The following is a 17309-nucleotide window of genomic DNA, read 5'->3' as shown; positions in this document are numbered from 1 at the left end:
TCCACCAGTGGTTCTTATGAATGGGACACCAGGGGCATGTCTACCTTATCCCTCGTCATTTTTTTTCCAAAAGCAATTCCTTTTATTATATAGATGTTTCCAATAACTCCCCTCCCCTCCAACCAAATATATTCTTACTTCACATTATTGAGAAAATAACATTAAATCCTCTGCCATTCTCTAAGATGAGATTTAATTCTTTATCTGAGAACAGTTAGCTCAGTTTTAATGATTCTTCTACTTTTTATATAGTTTTGCATGTTCAGATAAAAATTGACACTATTGCCTTCTCGTTCACCAGTTAGATTTATTTATAATCCCTTTCACTTCTACTCTCCCTTTCTGTTTTTAACTATTCTGGAACCTTAAATTTTTCCTTGGCGTATTTAGCCCTGGATTTGTTATCTACACCCCCTTAAAAGTTTCAGTTTGGTTTTAACAATTTATCACAGCACTTTAGACCTGTTTTATACTCCATCATCTTAAAACTGAAGATGTCCCACTGCCGACTCTACTGCCCGATTAGTTTGGGTCCTGTCCCTTTTTATCTCATTAATTTTGTCACATTTTCCAACTTTTGTCCCTTCATTTTTTTTTTGCTGTTTTCACATTGAACTGAACATTGTTACATCGATTCATTTCCAGTCTTTCCCTATTAGATCAGTTAATTGTCCTTCGTAATTTACTCAAACCAAATGAATTATGAAAACAAGACTTTTTTCCCCTTATGGGAAGCAACGCCAGCTGGACTCTTGAATGTGTTTCCCACAAGTGGTATGTTAATCTCAGTCCTAGCCTGGGATGGTGAAAACAACGTTGCTTAACTTGCCGAATTGTCCCACCTTCACAATTCCAACCACCGTGCTGGCTAATCCCCACAGTTTGGCAATCTATAATACATACTGAGAAGTTACCTGTTATACTTCTACCCTTCCTATTGCCTAATTTTAACCAGATTGATTTAATGTAATTGCCAGAATATCTTTATTAACAGTGTTATTGAATTGTTTATTAATACTTCCACTTTGCCTGGTTCTGTCTATCCTAAAACTGTTGTAGGTGTATTAACTTTTCAATCTGAACAAATTTCTGCTTTCATTCCCTATCATTTCCTACCATAGTTGTTCATGGTTCTAACTCACGGATAATGTTTGCAATGCCATGCTCATTAGCAAACAAACTGCTAAACACCTAAATCCTCTCTACCTCAAGACTCCTTTTTGTTTCTGTTAATATTGGCCAAGGACTACTCAGGCTCACTGACTCCCTGACCATTAGGTCTGCACTTGGATAGGATATTCCAGTGACAATATGGTCCAGGAAGCTTGCTCCGACTGCTCGGCGAGGAACTGTGGAGTGGAGGGCTTGAGAACTTTAATTCCCATGGAGGTGCTTCAACATCTAGCCAAGGCACGCACCCAGGCAGAACAGCTGTCAAGTAGATTAAATGTTTGAGAATTTTATGACCCACAAATATTCAAAAATATTTAAAACTATTAAAAACTAAGGAATGATAAACATTATTAAAAATTTAAAGCAAAATACTTAAAACATTAGAAAGCACTTAAACATAATTAAATACTTTTAAATTAACTGAGTTAGTTCAAAAAGTATTGACATTGCAACCAATTCTCTCCAACCTTCATGAAGTCTAAACTGGCAGTGTTTCAGTGGACAGATTACCCTGTGTAACTGCCAGGAAACTGGATCTTTGAGAAGTCAACCTCAATGTATAGTCAACAAGTTCAGAACTTCCTTGTCTACACTAGAACAGTTTAACTGATTCTGCCATCCCTCTATACTCACAAGCTGTGCTCTTTCTCTTCTTCCCATGCTACGCCAGTGTTCCTTCTTAGCTTTCTGCAAGGTCATTGATGCTGTTTTGGATCAGGTTACATTCATCCTTTTGACATTGCCATCGTAGATTATTAGCAGGTTCCCTTTGTGGTGCCAAGAAGAAGTCTTCCCATTAGCACAAGCCATGCCATCACCCACTGTTCTTTGTTGAACCTTCAACTCATTGATATGTTTACCATATGGCATACAAAAAATTAGAGATGACCATCGTTGAGACTTGTTTATTAATCCAGAAGAAATGGGCTCTAAAATACCTCAACCAAGCTTCTCTGTCATTAGTGCTAACACAGAACATGGCTTCAGTACTTGAAGATTAAATTCCGGAGGAATTTTGAGATATTTGCTATGATGTCTTTGTAGATGTTACATATCTGCCTGGGTCATTTACTGCTCCGTCTTTCTGTAAAGTACCCTGGAGGAGTACTGTCTGAATGTAACCTGTGGCTCTGATTTACTCTAGAGCAGAATTACCATTGGCTAAATAAGTCATTATTTTAAGCATATTATAATACCGAAGATATTACTTTATACTACATAATTATGGATAATAGAATCATCAGCCAATTTACCACTTTGGCTCAATTGGTAGAATATTTATCCATAAGAGAAAAAGAAAATCATTGATTCGAATATCATTTGAGCCTATAAGCCAGGCTTCAGGATTGTACACTAAATTCTATATTGTTACACTTACTGGCCTGGGAATTCATTAATGTAGCACATGTATTTTTGCTGTAGATCATTGTTCTTGTACAAACATGACTGCAACTCACAATCAACATTTTGTACTGTGCATGCACCTGAGGCACAATAAGTGCCAACCATACACCAGACACATTTGGCATCTTGATCTTAATGTCAGGAAGCAACTTGCTTTTGTGCTACTTGAAGTGATATATTGTTACTGGCCTCCTGGTTTAGAGGTCCATTAGAGTAGACATTGAAGAGATAAATTAAGATTTCTATTAATTATCATGTGAAGCCCTCTGTGATTTTTGGAAGACCTCATGCATAACTCTCTGGTTATCCACATGAGCCTTGGCAAAATATGTTCCCCTCTCCTATGTCTACCTCACCACTTTACCAAACTCTCTGCAAGCAGTCCAGTGACATCTAGTCACTTTAAGAGCTGCAGGCTTAGTGTTAATGCTGCAGGTGTATTTACCATGGTATGTACTTTTCCCAAAATTAATGTACATAACTGAGGAAAGCATCCGATTGATGCCTGTTATGTGCACAATGTCTTAGACAGGGCGATCCAAAAAAAATTCCAGGTGCAAACACTAATGTTGACATTTTCTTTGAAGATGGAGGGGAAGGAATTCTTTTGGCATCCAGGGAAATATTCCTCATTCAACCTACCAAAAGTAGATTATCATTGGCTAGTTACTCATGTCTGTGGTATTTGTGGGACATATTGAGTGTAAGTTGGCTACCATATTTCCTACATAGTGACAGTGTCTACACTAAAGTGCAATTTGTGCTTTAAGACCTCCTAATGATATAGATGGCATTATTTAAATGCAAGATCATATTTTCTTGGAAAGACATCATTTTTGGTTATTGTTCTATTTTCTCTAACAGGGAGTGAATACATGGTTTAAAACTGTGTTAATATGATGCTTGTTGTAATTTATAGAACTAATATTAAAAAAAAGAAACTTCTTGTAGTTCAATCTAGGGCTTTCTATGCAAGCCCAAATCCTTGTTCAGGGGGAATGAGGGTCAGGAACCATTGCCTTAGTGTTGTACCTCTGCTTCTACCAAGTTCTTCACTGGCAAAAGTATGAGACACCCGATTTTTTCAAACCTGCAGCTGTTTGAAGACAAATAATATGCTCTTGGTGCAAGGTTAAAGGAAAATTCTTGAATGAAACTATCACTGCAACCCTCCCAGCTTCATAATTCTTCGCAGAGGAAAACAGCCCATGTATCAATTGTAAAAGTGGATACTGCATTTCATTACTCACTACCAAGTGCATCCCTGGTTACAATGCAATTCTTTTGCAGTGTATAAATTCCTGTGCCACTTCATGGCACTTGCTAACAATATCACTTATTATTTTCAGTGTACCTCAGAGAGGTCCAGTACAAAGTGTGTTGTGTAATAACATCTAATTTATTAAATAGATCTACAATAAACAAGCTCCATAAAAGTTAACTTGATTTTTGTTTTGTCTTGTCTATGACAGCCCTGCCCAGAAGGGAGTCGAGACTTTCGAGAGGTGCAGTGTTCAGCTTATAATGACAAAGCTTTTACGGGAAAGTATTACGAATGGGAACCTTTTATTGATGGTGAGTGCATTCTAGTTACGGGTTCAAGAACAAAATAAATCGCATTTACGTAGCTCAGTACAAAATGTAAATACCACAGCAGGACTCAAGTATTATTTGTATTAAAAAATCTCATACTTACATACTCTAGTCCCAACCTTTCATTGCCTTAATTGAGTAATAAGTCAAAATCAAAGTCGAGATTATTGTTATATGCACAAGTATATATGCACAGGTGCAATGAAAAACTTACTTGCAGCAGCATCACAGGCACATAGCATCAGATATACAACATTCATAAGAAAACCATAAAGTTAAATATAAATTATACAGAATTTTTATAAGAAAGAATGCAATTAGAACAAAAAAAAGTCAATTGTAGTGCAAAGTGGTCATAGTGTTGCTATACTGAGGAGATGATTAGGGTCGTGCAGGTTGGCTCAAGTACTGAATGATAGAAGGGAAGTAACTGTTCTTGAACCTGGTGGTGTGGGACTTTAGGCTTCTGTAGCTCCTGCCTGACGGTAGCTGCGAGAAGACGGCATGACCCGGATGGTGGGGATCTTTGATGATAGAAGTTGCCTTCCTGAGGCAACATCTATCATTAATTTCATGTTACTATTTCCACTGATATTTGTAAAAGGAATGCGATATTGGAATTCAGTCTCCATCTAATAGTTAGCATTGTGGTAGCTCCTCTGATCACCTCACAGCAGCCTTTACTTTGATGTTGGTACCTGATAACTCCACTGCTTACTGCAGATTTACTGTCTGAAAGTCTTGAGCCTTTCACTTTTGGCACCATTTTAATAAACTTCCTCATGGTTATTTTTAAAAGTGTAACTCTTGTCTCCTTGACCTTTCTCTCCATATCACTTTTTTTTAAAATCGGAAACTCTTCACCAGTGCCTGTCTTTCCAAGAAATGGTCAACAATAGTGTATGCTCAGACAAGTGACAGACCTGTCGAAACCCATCAATGCTCTAAAGTATCTCCAAACCAGAAAATGACTGAGACATCTCAAGTCTTCACGTAGGGACATAAACCATGTACCTAGTCCAGAGTCAGATATTGTTAAGGTGTAAGTGTTTGAGCCCCACAATTGTGCACAAGACAACTCCAAGCTTAATGTGCAGAAACGACTCAGAAGTTTCCTACTAGCACCTTTACCTGTTAAACCATTGATTTGTAGAGTTAACTGGGTTTAAGTAGGTCAGAACACAACCCCTGGGATTTCCTCTTTAGCAGGCTCTCTATATCATTCTTATAATTTCTTCAGGATTGAATGACTCATTTCCATTCCAGTTACGTGGGTTCCGGTGACTGATAAGGCCAGTGTGGGATCCACAGACTCTGTCACAGGTGGAGCAGGAAATAATTAGGTGGATGGGAAAATGGGAGTTGGTACATTCCTTCTGCCATTTTCACCAGTCTTCTGTGTGCTCCAGATGAAGAGGCCCAAGCTTCTCAGCGCCATCCCAGATGCTCCCTCTTAATTTTGATCACTCAAGGACCAGGGATTCCCACGCTACTTTTCATGGCAGTTTTAAGACAATCCTTGAAGTGTTTTCTCTTCAATGCTTGTAATCTCAGCTTCTCCTTCTGAAAGCCTTGAATCCTTCACTTTTGGCACCATTTTAAAAATGGAGAGAAGTGCTGGAGTGATGTGTCTTCCTAGATGCCTCCTAAACCAAGATGCCTGCCAATTGAGTGTCTGTGCCACAGGGTAAGCTATCATACTAATCCTGTGGGTTTCCATTGCAGTAGGACACGCTTGGGGTGTGAATAATTCTGGTCTTCGATCCCTTCAGTTGGAATGTTCTTGGGCCACACTCAGGCAATCTTTATGTTGCATTGAGTGAACAGAATTTGCTGGCATATATGATGCTGGTAATTTAAGGAATAATCTTCTATTTAGTGCTTCTAGCCAAACATGTTGGAAAAATTCAGTAGCCCTGTCCTTAACATTTATATGTTGGATTCTGGCATATTTGCGAATGGGTATATCCCTTCTATTAATTGCTCACCATCATTTATGGAAGATGGGAGTTAGCTCTGACCTGATCTGCACAATGTGGGATTATTTAGCTTTCATGTGTGTGCAGCCTTGTGTTGTAGCTTCACCAAATTGGGACATATTTTAGTATGTTCCTGCTACTCCATGCATGCTAGTCTACATTCCTCATTGAAGCAGAATTGGTCATCTGGCTTTATGGTAATGTAGGAGAGAAGTATTTGCTAGGCTTTTTCTTGTAATGGAAAATGACCCATGGAACCAATCAGCCACTCCTGAAACCTGCAGCTTTAAGTGGAACCAGCTACCTATTGAAAAAAAACAAAAAATGCTGGAAACACTCAACAGTGGCATCATCTGTGGAAAGAAAAAGACTTAACGTTTCAGGTTGAAGACCTTTTGTCCAATTCATGGAACCCATTACCAACTGTGGAATTAGTCAATACCTACTTTATTGAAAGAAGATTATAAGTGGTAAATGGTGATTTAAATGGTACAACAAAACCACTGAGGTTTCATGTCTTAATTTATCTAAAGTCCACTTGTTTACTGTCAGTGTGTAAAATGGGACTCAGCTATTTGTGAAAGTCTTTTCTTGCTTTTAGCTCTTTAAGGTCACCTGGTGCCTTTGTTTGAAAGACCTTTGCCTATCTGTTCATCACATTAAATGATCTGTGAAAGGCAGGATACTTTTCTTTCAGGAAGCTTGCTTTGCTGAAAAGCCATTCATCACAGGTCAGATGAAGTATTTCAGAAAATAGATAGCAAGCTGTTTGAACAAATGCCTCAGTGACAGATATATTCCTTATTTGAAAAGCTGTTAAAAGTGCATTAACTTGCATAAGGAGGGCTGGGCTTTTGTGACCATTGTTTAATGATGAAAGTACAAACAGCTGCAACTCCTGCCTACTGTCCAGCCACAGCTGCCACAGCTAATTACCCAGTATTCAAAGCTGATTGTAACATTCCTTTTACTTGAACTAATTTGATAGGAATCGGGGATTAATTTCGTTCTCTTTCTGGTAAAATCTTCATTCAAATCTGCAATGTTCCTTCCTCTCCAGGCACTGATCCTGGCTGGCTTCAAGACCTCCATGATCCCCATTCACACTTCTCTTTTAAACCCTTGCTTTTAATCCGTTCATAAAAGTAACACCTCAAATCGTGAACAACCTACCTTTTTTTGTCACCATCGTGAATTATTTGCTGTCTGAAATTGAGAGCATTCTCAGCAATGTCTGGAATGTAGAGGGTACTAAACGCATCATTCCACGCATTTCTTTCCAGCATCATTCCTATTAATATTGGACACATATGGTTATGATCCTCCTTCACCCCCTTGCCCAGTAACTGATATCTGATCTTTATGAAAGTTTGTCCTTCTGCCTGCACAATGCACAATGCCCTTTCATTGGTATGTGAATATGTAATTGACATGTGTAATACAGGGGAGGGAGAAGTTCATTAGTGGTCGGAATTGCCAAATGTGAACAAAAACATTGGCTGCTAATTGTACTTGCCTCCAACACATGCCCCTATTAACTGTTGAGGAATTGAATATCAGATACTGAGTACTGACAGGCAACACTCACGTGTTTAGCTTTGTGGCCCAGTGGAGAACTTCACCCCTCTGACCTTGGCCAGATTTCTGCTGACTCCATACTGTGCACTAATTTTGCTACGTTCATCAGAATTAGAAAAGACTAGAAATCAAATGTTTCCTTCTGCAATTCACGGTTCCACGTAATGGGTTGAAATAATTTTACGATTAGAAATGGATACATCTCAGATTATCTATGATGCTGGAGGAACTCATCAGGCCAGGCAGGTCTGGCCTACTGAGTTCCTCCAATTTTTCAACAGATTCCAGCATCTACAGCCCTTTGTTTCTCAGGTTATCTGCTCGTATTGCGAGCAGAAGCTGCACTGGAAGCAACATGTGTGGAAAGAATGTTGGGTATTGGTATCCCAACTAATCCATACCAAGCAACTGGAAATATTCTCAGTCTCCCCACCTAGGTCCTCACTGGCAAATCCTCTGGAGTTTTGTCACCCATTTAAGGTCTAGCAGCTAGGGATAGCTGTTGGTTTGATAAATAGTCCTTCATTAACCATTTTTTATTATATTTAAATTTTAATTTTCAACACTCCTTAGACCCCTTAGTTTGGCTCACTTGCAACTGCCTTCATTGGGTTAATGCTCACCCATGTTGACATGGCAACTATTATTAATTACATTTATTCTGGCTTTCGATTCTGGCTTCTGCCCTCTACCTTTCTTGGCCTGATGAAGGGTCTCGACCTGAAATGTCAACTGTTTATTTCCCTCCATAGATGCTGCCTGGCCTGCTGAGTTCCTCCAGTACTTTGTGTGTGTTGCTCCTGATTTCCAGCATCTGCAGAATCTCTTGTGTAACTACGTTTATAAAGTAGTTTAATTAGGTCTCACTCCACACTTCCCATTTAAAATCTGCTGATTTCAGCCAAAGTTGGGGCTTCGTGCATTTTTAATTAGTTGTCCACACTTTGTTCAAGAGTGATTATGTTGCTGATGAGAACTTGCTAACTGTTAAAATGCTAACAGGGATTTCCCAAATGGAAATTACCTGGTTTTCTCTAAACCTTGTCAACACCCGGTTGTTATCAACTCTGGGGACTATATCTACAAGCTACATAGTGGATACACTCAAAAGCAGTGTGTGACTGTTTGTCTGGTTTAATACCAATGTATTGCTTTAACATCACACTTTAACTTCACTTTGTCTCTTGAGAGAGGCTGCCAAACCTTTTAAGTATTTATTTCAGAATTCCAGTTAACTGCAATGTTTTGTACTTGACAGTTCCTGCACTGTTTCTTAGAGTCACAGAGTTATACAGCACGGAAACAGACCATTTGGAGCATCCGGTCCATGCCGACCAAGATGCCCATCTAAACTAATCCCATTTTGGTCTATATCCCTCTAAACCTTTCCTATCCATGTACCTGTCCAAGTGCCTTTTGGATGTTGTCAATAAATGTTCTTACGTGTGTTCTCATTCATGTCACTCTATTTACTTCTCTGGATGAATCAGCTGTGAGTAACAAGCTTTCACCACCTCACCCAGCCAAGACCACCGCCACTCGTGTCTTGGCCTCCACCCCATCACAGACATTCGTTTAGTCCTTTCCTCTCTCCCTCTTCCCTGAAACTTAAAATATATTTGATTTCTAAATTTTTCTAATTCTGATGAAAGGTTATCAACTGGAAATTTAACACAGTTTCTGTCTCCGCAGATGCCGCTTCACTTGCTGAGTATCTGTAGCGTAAACATCTAGTGGATAGAGATGCGGATCATTAAAAAAAAGTTAATTAACAAAATAAGCTCTTGGAATTGTATGCTGACAATACATTGTCTTGTTGTAAATTAATATCAATGGACGGAAAATAGTGATTATTACTGGCAATGAGGTTAGCTGGGGGTTATGTTCGGAAATAATGGATAACGTTTGGATCCATTGGTTGGATTTTCATTCAGGCACTGGTGGTTAATAGTGTTTATGAGTTTATAAACTTTGTCTTATGAGCGAAGATGTTGAATTGTGATCCTTCATTCGTCTTTGCTTCAGTGACCTCCCCTTTGGCAGCAGGGCTATCTGTTCTGCTTGGGCTTCAGTTCATGATGAGTCTCCCCATACAGTATATGAGTGGCTGTCTGAGCTGATTTCTCTTTCTCTTCTAATTTAAAACTACCAATGACATTTATGTCTCTGCTTGTGACAGGCGAGCACAGCTGCCTATTATCTGTCCTGAACACATACATGAAAGTGCCCTTCTTAAATTTACTGGGTAAAAGTTACTCAACTGAGACTGCATAACACAATGGAGTCTCCAAAGCTAATAAGGGAAAAGTCCATCTAGAATAGACCAGTGTAACAAACTGTCTGCTCTTCTCCTCTGACAACAGGAGTGCCGAAACTCCTAGTTTTCTATCCTAATTTTGGGGTTCTTGTGTTTGATTTTAACCAATCAGAATAATGCATGTGCTTTCAAACCAAACCATATTTTTGTTAGTCCTGATGCAGGGTTTTGACCCAAAACATCGACAGTTCCTTTCCTCCCACAGATGCTGCTCGACCCGCTGAGATCTTCCAGCAGATTGTTGCTCCAGGTTCCAGCGTCTGCAGTCTCTTGTGTCTCCATATTTTTATTAGTTTGCATTAGTTTCCCAATAAACCTCAGTAGCAACCTTTTGACTAGTTTGCTTCGGGGTAAGGATAGGGCAATAGTGTTTTACAATCTATACTCCCAAGTGAACGTAAACCCTTATTGGAATTTGTCGTTTCCTGGCATTAATGTGCTGGTGAATAGCAATGAAAGACGGAAGCTGGGCTCGAGACCCAGTTCTTACGTTTTCCTGTAAACCATGTGCAGATCACTTACTTTGTTGGAATCTTGAGGAAACAAACATGAAGTGATTGGTGGAGACAGAAGAGCAGACCAGGAGAGGGAATAGTCCCGTTGGAACAATAAAGGAGAGTCAAGGGAATGATGACGTCTAGTGTGGTATCTCACTGAAAACAGCAAACAGTGCAAAGAAGAGGCTGGTGACATGGAAGAAAAGGACTCTGTCTTTGCTCAGTCTTGGAGGAAAAGGAGTGATTTCAGAGTTGTGAGAAATAGATGAGATTCTGTCAAGGGTTCTGTCAACTATGGCAGTGAAGGAGCCACGGTCCCGGGAGAAGGAAGACATTTCTGAGCCACCTGTCTGGAATCTTGTGTCATCAGAGCATGCACAACAGAGGAACTAAGAGAATGAAATGGTGTCCTTGAGGAGGAAGAGTGGGAGGAAGTACAGTCTAGATGGCTGTGTGTGGGCTGCTCAGTTTCCAACATGAGTGGAAGGGCAACCTGTCAGATGGAAACAAAAGCCAGGAGAAAAAGTCACCCAGGCCTCATGGTGCCAAAGTCGAGAGGGCTCGTGGTCACCCTGTTGACCATCCACTTATCCACACCCATGTTAAAATGGGGGTTTTAGAATTAGATAGAAAAAGTCTTGAAACGTTTTGCTGACACAGATATTCACTGCGTGATAGTTGTTTTGAAGAGCAATGATTTGATTACAGTTTTCTTCCCTCACAAGAATTCTTGAGCACTTAACAGTAAACCTATTCTTGGGTCTAGTTTAGAGGTGTTGACAAGGCCTTTGTCAGATCCCCCAGTTTGTTTCTCCTTGTGATCAATGGTTTTAAGACACTACATTGTACTAACATGTTCCAAACAAGGCATGTAGTATATTCATTATGCCCAGTCTGAAGACAGCTACCTCTCCTGCCAACTACCTATCTAGTAAGGGTTCAACTTTTCTGTATTTATACCAAGTTCAGAAAGATTTGCTTCTATGCATTATCTTCATGCCTCAGGATATTTCAAAGCTTTTTAGAATCAATTGGGATCTTTCAAAGCTATTGATTCTGTGCAGAAAATGCAGCAGCACACACAAAGCTCCCTCAAAGGTGGTGGTGACCAGATAATCTGTGTTTGCTGATGGTGGTTGAGAGATAAATTTGTCCAGGACGTCAGGCCAACTTCCTTGCTCTTCGAATAGTGCTGCTTTCATCACAGTGGGAAGATGAGGCATCAGTTTAATGTCTTATCTGAAAGACAGCACCCCAGGCAGTGTGGTACTCCCACAGCGCTATCTTGAATGATCAGCCTGTGCTCACATTTTAAGATTAGCTGTTGAATCCCCATCACCCACAAATGTCTTATAGTGCATTTTCAATGTTTTCCTCTGGAACTGCATCTTGTTCATCCCTCATATCTACAGGACACCGTGATCATCAATACACCAAAATCCTTATTTATGTATCATATTTTGGATTCGATATTTTACGCCTTTTCGCACAAAGTTTGATAACGTCTGGTATATTTAGTGTACCCACTATATTTAGTACACATAACTCCACACCAGAAATATAAACTCATATTCAATGATATGCATGTTGCAGCAACCAACCCACACAGAAGAATCTTGCAATCTGATATTAATGCATCCTTTGCTATTTTTTATAGCCTGCTGTTGATATAGATTAAGCCAATTGTATTAATGAATTATCACAATAGTGTGCTAACTTCTGTGGGGAGGGAAAATTTACTTCCACGTGATTTCTAAGAACTATTCATGTGGATGCTGAAGTCCCAAACTTTTTGAGGAGTCCTCACCAATGGTATTCCAACTGAGTTCTGATGTTGGATTCTTCATAGAGTTTAGCTGTGGAATGCTGACTTCCTCTAGTCTCCCAGCTTTTCCAGTGGGCTAGCTTAGTTATAGTGCAGTGGAGAGGAATGGCCCCAAGGGAGAGAGGTAAATTTCAGGTAATTTACATTTTTTAAATTGATTGAGTTGATAGGGAGATTTACTGTTAACTCAAATGTACTTCTAGCTTTATTTTTAATTCTTTATAGTTTTTGAAGTTTTAATGTTTTAATAGTATGATTAAATATTAATAGTTTTAGAATATTCTTTAAAATTTGAATATCACAGATATTAATATATTTAGATAGTCTTTTGACAGTTATGAATAGCAATAATCCTGGGCTTGGCTTAGCTAGCTGTCAATGTAGTGCTGGGACAGGGGTCACACTTTGGTAGAAAGGTCTTGCATTGCAGTCGTAGCTACAGTGAAGTGTGTGCAGGAGAACAGGCAGCTTGTAGCTCATCTGGGAGGGTCAGAGTGAACCATCTGCAAACCAGATGTGGCCCGCAGACCGTAATGCAGTGCACCACAAATTTGCATTCTATTGCATTTTCACCTGATTTTTCTGTTATAGATTGCAAGCTCCAGAAACTATGGCCCTAATAAATGGCCCAATGAAAACATCCAGTATTTTTTCCAATGTTGTTTTTCAACATTTGGCTTTTCTTGCTGTTCAGTAACAGATGACCAAAAATGTGAGCTGAACTGCAGAGCTATTGGGTACAAATTCTACATACGCCATGCCCCTCAAGTCATTGATGGAACACCTTGTGAACCTGGCTCTTTGAACATTTGCGTCAGTGGACAGTGCAAGGTAAGTCTGGAGTTGGATTTTGCCTTTACGTTCTCTTGGGTTTCATCATTCTAGAGTCAAAATGTTACTTCCAGAATTTTCTGCTCCCATTCTACAGCGTAACTCAGGCTAAGTGAACCCCCCCCCCCCAACATTTAAACAGGGTTTGGTAGTGGGAGCAGCTCCAGAAATTCCCAGGTTTATTGTATTGAATGCATTAGCTACCACCATTTCATCAAAAGGTCAAGTCAGTGTCACAGAATCAACCAATACAGAAATGTTGCCCTGAGGAATGAAGAATGACAGTAGAAGGCTAATTCGTGAGATGCTTGTCCAGAGAAAGACTTGAGAGGGAAATTGGTTAGATGTTCTGAAGGCACCATATTTGACGGAATGTGGACTGCGGAGGGCAGCTACATTTTCCGGGTCGATTTATTTGCTTCATGTTGCTGTTATTTGCCTCCACTAGCTGTGTTAAACAGGGTAGGAGAATTCTTTTCTGTAAACCAATTATTTTAATCCTATCTTGCAGTTATCCTATTGTGGTTCTGGAATTTTCAGTCAGTAAAAATAGAAGAAAATAGATTATAATGTTCTGTCAGCTCAATTTTAATAGATTCTCAATTATTGTTAATTTTCTCTTGTAAATACTGAACATATTGTTTTTACTGCACTTCCAAATACACATAAAAAAATTTCATTCTAGATCACTGCTAAATAGTAACACAAAATAACAGATGCTACTTTTGGCTTGTGAGATGACAATAAAATATTTTTCTGTATGTGGACTGAAAATTTAAAAATGAGTATTGATATATTACATGGATTTTCCCTTCAATTATCAGTAAGCAATGAAAATAACTTTATAAATTAAATTGCAGTGGGCACTCAATGTGGTTTTGCCACCTGAATATGTTGTATAGAAATTGAACAATTAACATTTAAGATTTATCCTCTGTGAAAGATTTAGGAAGTGGATAGAATTGCAACAAGTATTGACGCGTTTCAGCTGTCTTAGTCTCGGACACCCTCAGTAAGAACTTGGTTGCTGTGCATAAAAATAAATGCTGCAGGGCAACAAGGCACAGGTAACTGCAAATATTATCCAATGGTTAAATCAGCATTTGTCGCAAATAAGGTGAGTGACTGCTTTTTGTAATTCTAAAATGATTCTTTAAATCACTTAAATATACTGTTAAGTGCAGATATAATTACGCAGTGTGGGTTCAGTGCAAATATGTATTGCCTCACTTTTCTGAACTTGAAGCTTGAAACAGCTGGTTAATTGTATTTTGCTGACCTTGGTGTTGAGTAAAAAATGTAATATAACGTACTAATCTTGCAGCATTTCAGTTGTTTGAACTATAGCACATTAGTGCTGATTCTGCAATCCAGGACTTCTTTGAGTGAAGTTTTTGCTGGGAGCATGTCTTAGGATATTGGGGGGACTATGTCTGCATTTTCCATAGATTTGTTCCTTGCGATACCTCTCTCTGTTGGGAGTGCTAGATCATTTATAGCTTTGCTGTTCTTGAATTTAAGTCAGTTATCCTTTGGATGCAACAAGAACAGAAAATGCTGGAAATACTCAGCAGATCAGGCTGCATCTGTGGGAAGTGAACCTTCACGTCAGTGACATTTTGTCAGAACTGAAAAGGAGACAAAAGCAGCCTGGAAAACTGCAGGGAGGGCAGGGGAGGGGGATGTGTCTGATGGAGTAAAACTGGGGTGAACAAGGGGATAAGCTGTAAACAAGGTCAGTGGCTGAATGGGAGCAGTCAGAGGGTGAGAAGATGGCAAAAGAACTTAGACAAAAGATGTGGGAGTTGCAAAATGTAGAGCAGGAGGACAAGTCCAGTAAGTCAGGATGGACAAGTCCTGCACTCCCAGAGACAGATAAAAACAAGCTGAGCTCATTTCACAGATGGATGATGGATACAGGTCAAGAAGTCAAGTTACTTGAAGTTGTAGAATTCAATATTGAGTCCAGAAGGCTGCAAGGTGCTCAGATGGAAAGTAAGGTATGGTTCCTCAGGCTTGTATTGGGCTTCACTATGTCAGTACAGGAGGCCACAAGCCAACAGGTCAGAGTAGGATGAGGAATTAATGTGGCAGGTAGCGGGAAGCTCAGGGTCACCCCTGTGGACTGAACGCAGGTGCTCCACAAAGCGATAATTCAATCTGTGTTCGATTTCTCCAGTGTAGAGGAGACCACATTGTGAACACCCAATGCAGTACACTAGATTGGAAGAGTGCAAGAGAATCACTGCAACACCCAGAAAGACTCCTTGGGTCCCTGGGTGGTGAGAAGGGAAGAGATGAAAGGACAAATGATGCATTGCCTGGGGTTGCAAGGGAAAGTGCTCCAAGAAGGGTATTGGTTGGTGAGAATGGAAGAGTGGACCAGGGAGCAATGGAGGGAATGGTCCCTGCAAAACGCTGACGCTGTGTACTACACTTGGTGTTCTGCTTTGGAGAAACCAAAGGCTTAATTGAATGATCACTCTGCAGAGTGCCTGCATTCAGTTTGCAGGGGTGACTCTTAATAATCCTTTCCCTGCCACTTTAATTCCCCATCCCACTCCCTTCTGACCTATCAGTCTCTGGTCTCCTGTACTGTCACAGTGAGGCTCAATGTGAACATGAGAAACATGTTCTTTGTTTTGTAACAATGAGAAACAGCTCCTTAGTTTCCATCTGGACATGTTGGAGCCTTCTGGTCTCAATATTGAATTCTACAACTTCAGGTAATTTGATTTCTTGATCTGTATCCATCATCCATCTCTAAAATCAGCTCAGCTTGTTTTTTCTTCTCTCTGGGAGTAGAGGATATGTCCATCCTGCCCTGCTGGGCTTGTCCTCCTGCTCTGCATTTTGCAACTCCCTCATTCATTTATCTCAGTTCTTTTATCTATGTTCTCACTCTCTGACTGCTCCCATTCACTCCCTGACCAGATAACCTGTTTACAACTTATCGCCATGGGTGCCCCAGTTTTTCCCTATCAGAAACATCCCCCTCCCCCACCCTCCCTGCAGCATTACAAGCTGTTTCCCTCGAAGGATCTCTGACCTGAAACGTTGACTCTCATTTCTCTCCCCACAGATGCGGCCTGATTTGTTAAGTATTTTGAAAATTTTCTGTTTTCTTTTTTGAATCCCAGCATCTGAAGTTTTTTAAGGATTTTCAACTTTTGGATGCATTTCTCAACGTCTTGAGGTTTGCTGGAGTCTCTCATGGTGCTATCGCCAATGAAGTGAAGCAAAGACTATAGTACTTCAGACTGATCCTACTTTCCCTCAATAAACCAGAACAAAGAGAAATAGTGTTTTTTAGTTCATTGTCCTCAAGCTCTGCATTGCTACTATATTGTACTTCTTGTGCCAGAGCTTTGCCCAGCATGAGTTCCAAGTCCTGTGTCGCCCGGTTGAATGTGCCTTTGTAAAAATTTTGGGTGTTTCTTGAAAAGTTAACCACGATTTCTTAGATTCCTGCCTTTGAATGTAATCCTAGGAATGAAATGCCTGTGGATGACCACACCGTGAGAATTTCAGCTCAACTTCTCTTTGTTTAACTGTGGTTTGAGTTGGTATTCTTGTGAAATTCTTTGTCCTGATGCAAAGTAGAATAGGTGGGTGGACGTGGGCAAAAAGTGAATATAAACGGGCAAAACCATAGATAAAGTCGGTCAACAGATCGATAAAGACAGACTAAACTGCTGAAGACCCAAAGGTGAATGATAGTTCAACCCAGGGGAATTGCTTTTCCAGGATGCTTAAATATTCCCAAGGGGAATTGAATCAAGCATTTTGCATATTTGCCCTGGGAATCCCTAGTCCATGACTGCTTAAAGCAGAGGAGGAGCATTTGTGATGGGTAATCGAGACCTTAAGGCCATGCATTGGGTGTGCACTGAAGTCCTGCATAAGCGGTGGGAAGACTGCAGCACCTGACAAACTGTTCACCTACTTGCCCAATCCTGTCCCATATGTGAAAGAGTCTGTAGTTCCCACATGGTCCTCATCAGTCACCTCAGAGTTCAAAACCGGAGTGGGGGCAAGTCATCCTCAATCCTGAGGGACTGCCTAAGGAGAAGATTTTTACCTTAAACCTAACAGAGGTTTTCCCTTGGAGT

The 17309-nt window shown here is 40.0% G+C and overlaps 1 protein-coding gene across 1 annotated transcript in view; it reads left to right on the top strand.

The window, feature by feature from the left end:
• LOC127584291 (thrombospondin type-1 domain-containing protein 4-like) overlaps positions 1-16448 on the top strand; it is a 98614-nt gene extending 82166 nt beyond the window's left edge. Inside the window, exons 6-8 of the mRNA XM_052040966.1 lie at positions 4050-4152; positions 13061-13197; positions 16338-16448. Coding sequence (XP_051896926.1) covers positions 4050-4152; positions 13061-13197; positions 16338-16448 — 351 coding nt within the window. The remainder of the gene's footprint in view (positions 1-4049; positions 4153-13060; positions 13198-16337) is intronic.
• Positions 16449-17309: the final 861 nt, after the last annotated feature.

The sequence above is a fragment of the Pristis pectinata genome, chromosome 2, assembly GCF_009764475.1.
Source record: "Pristis pectinata isolate sPriPec2 chromosome 2, sPriPec2.1.pri, whole genome shotgun sequence".
NCBI lineage: Eukaryota > Metazoa > Chordata > Chondrichthyes > Rhinopristiformes > Pristidae > Pristis > Pristis pectinata.
This window is presented reverse-complemented; position numbering and strand designations above follow the sequence as displayed.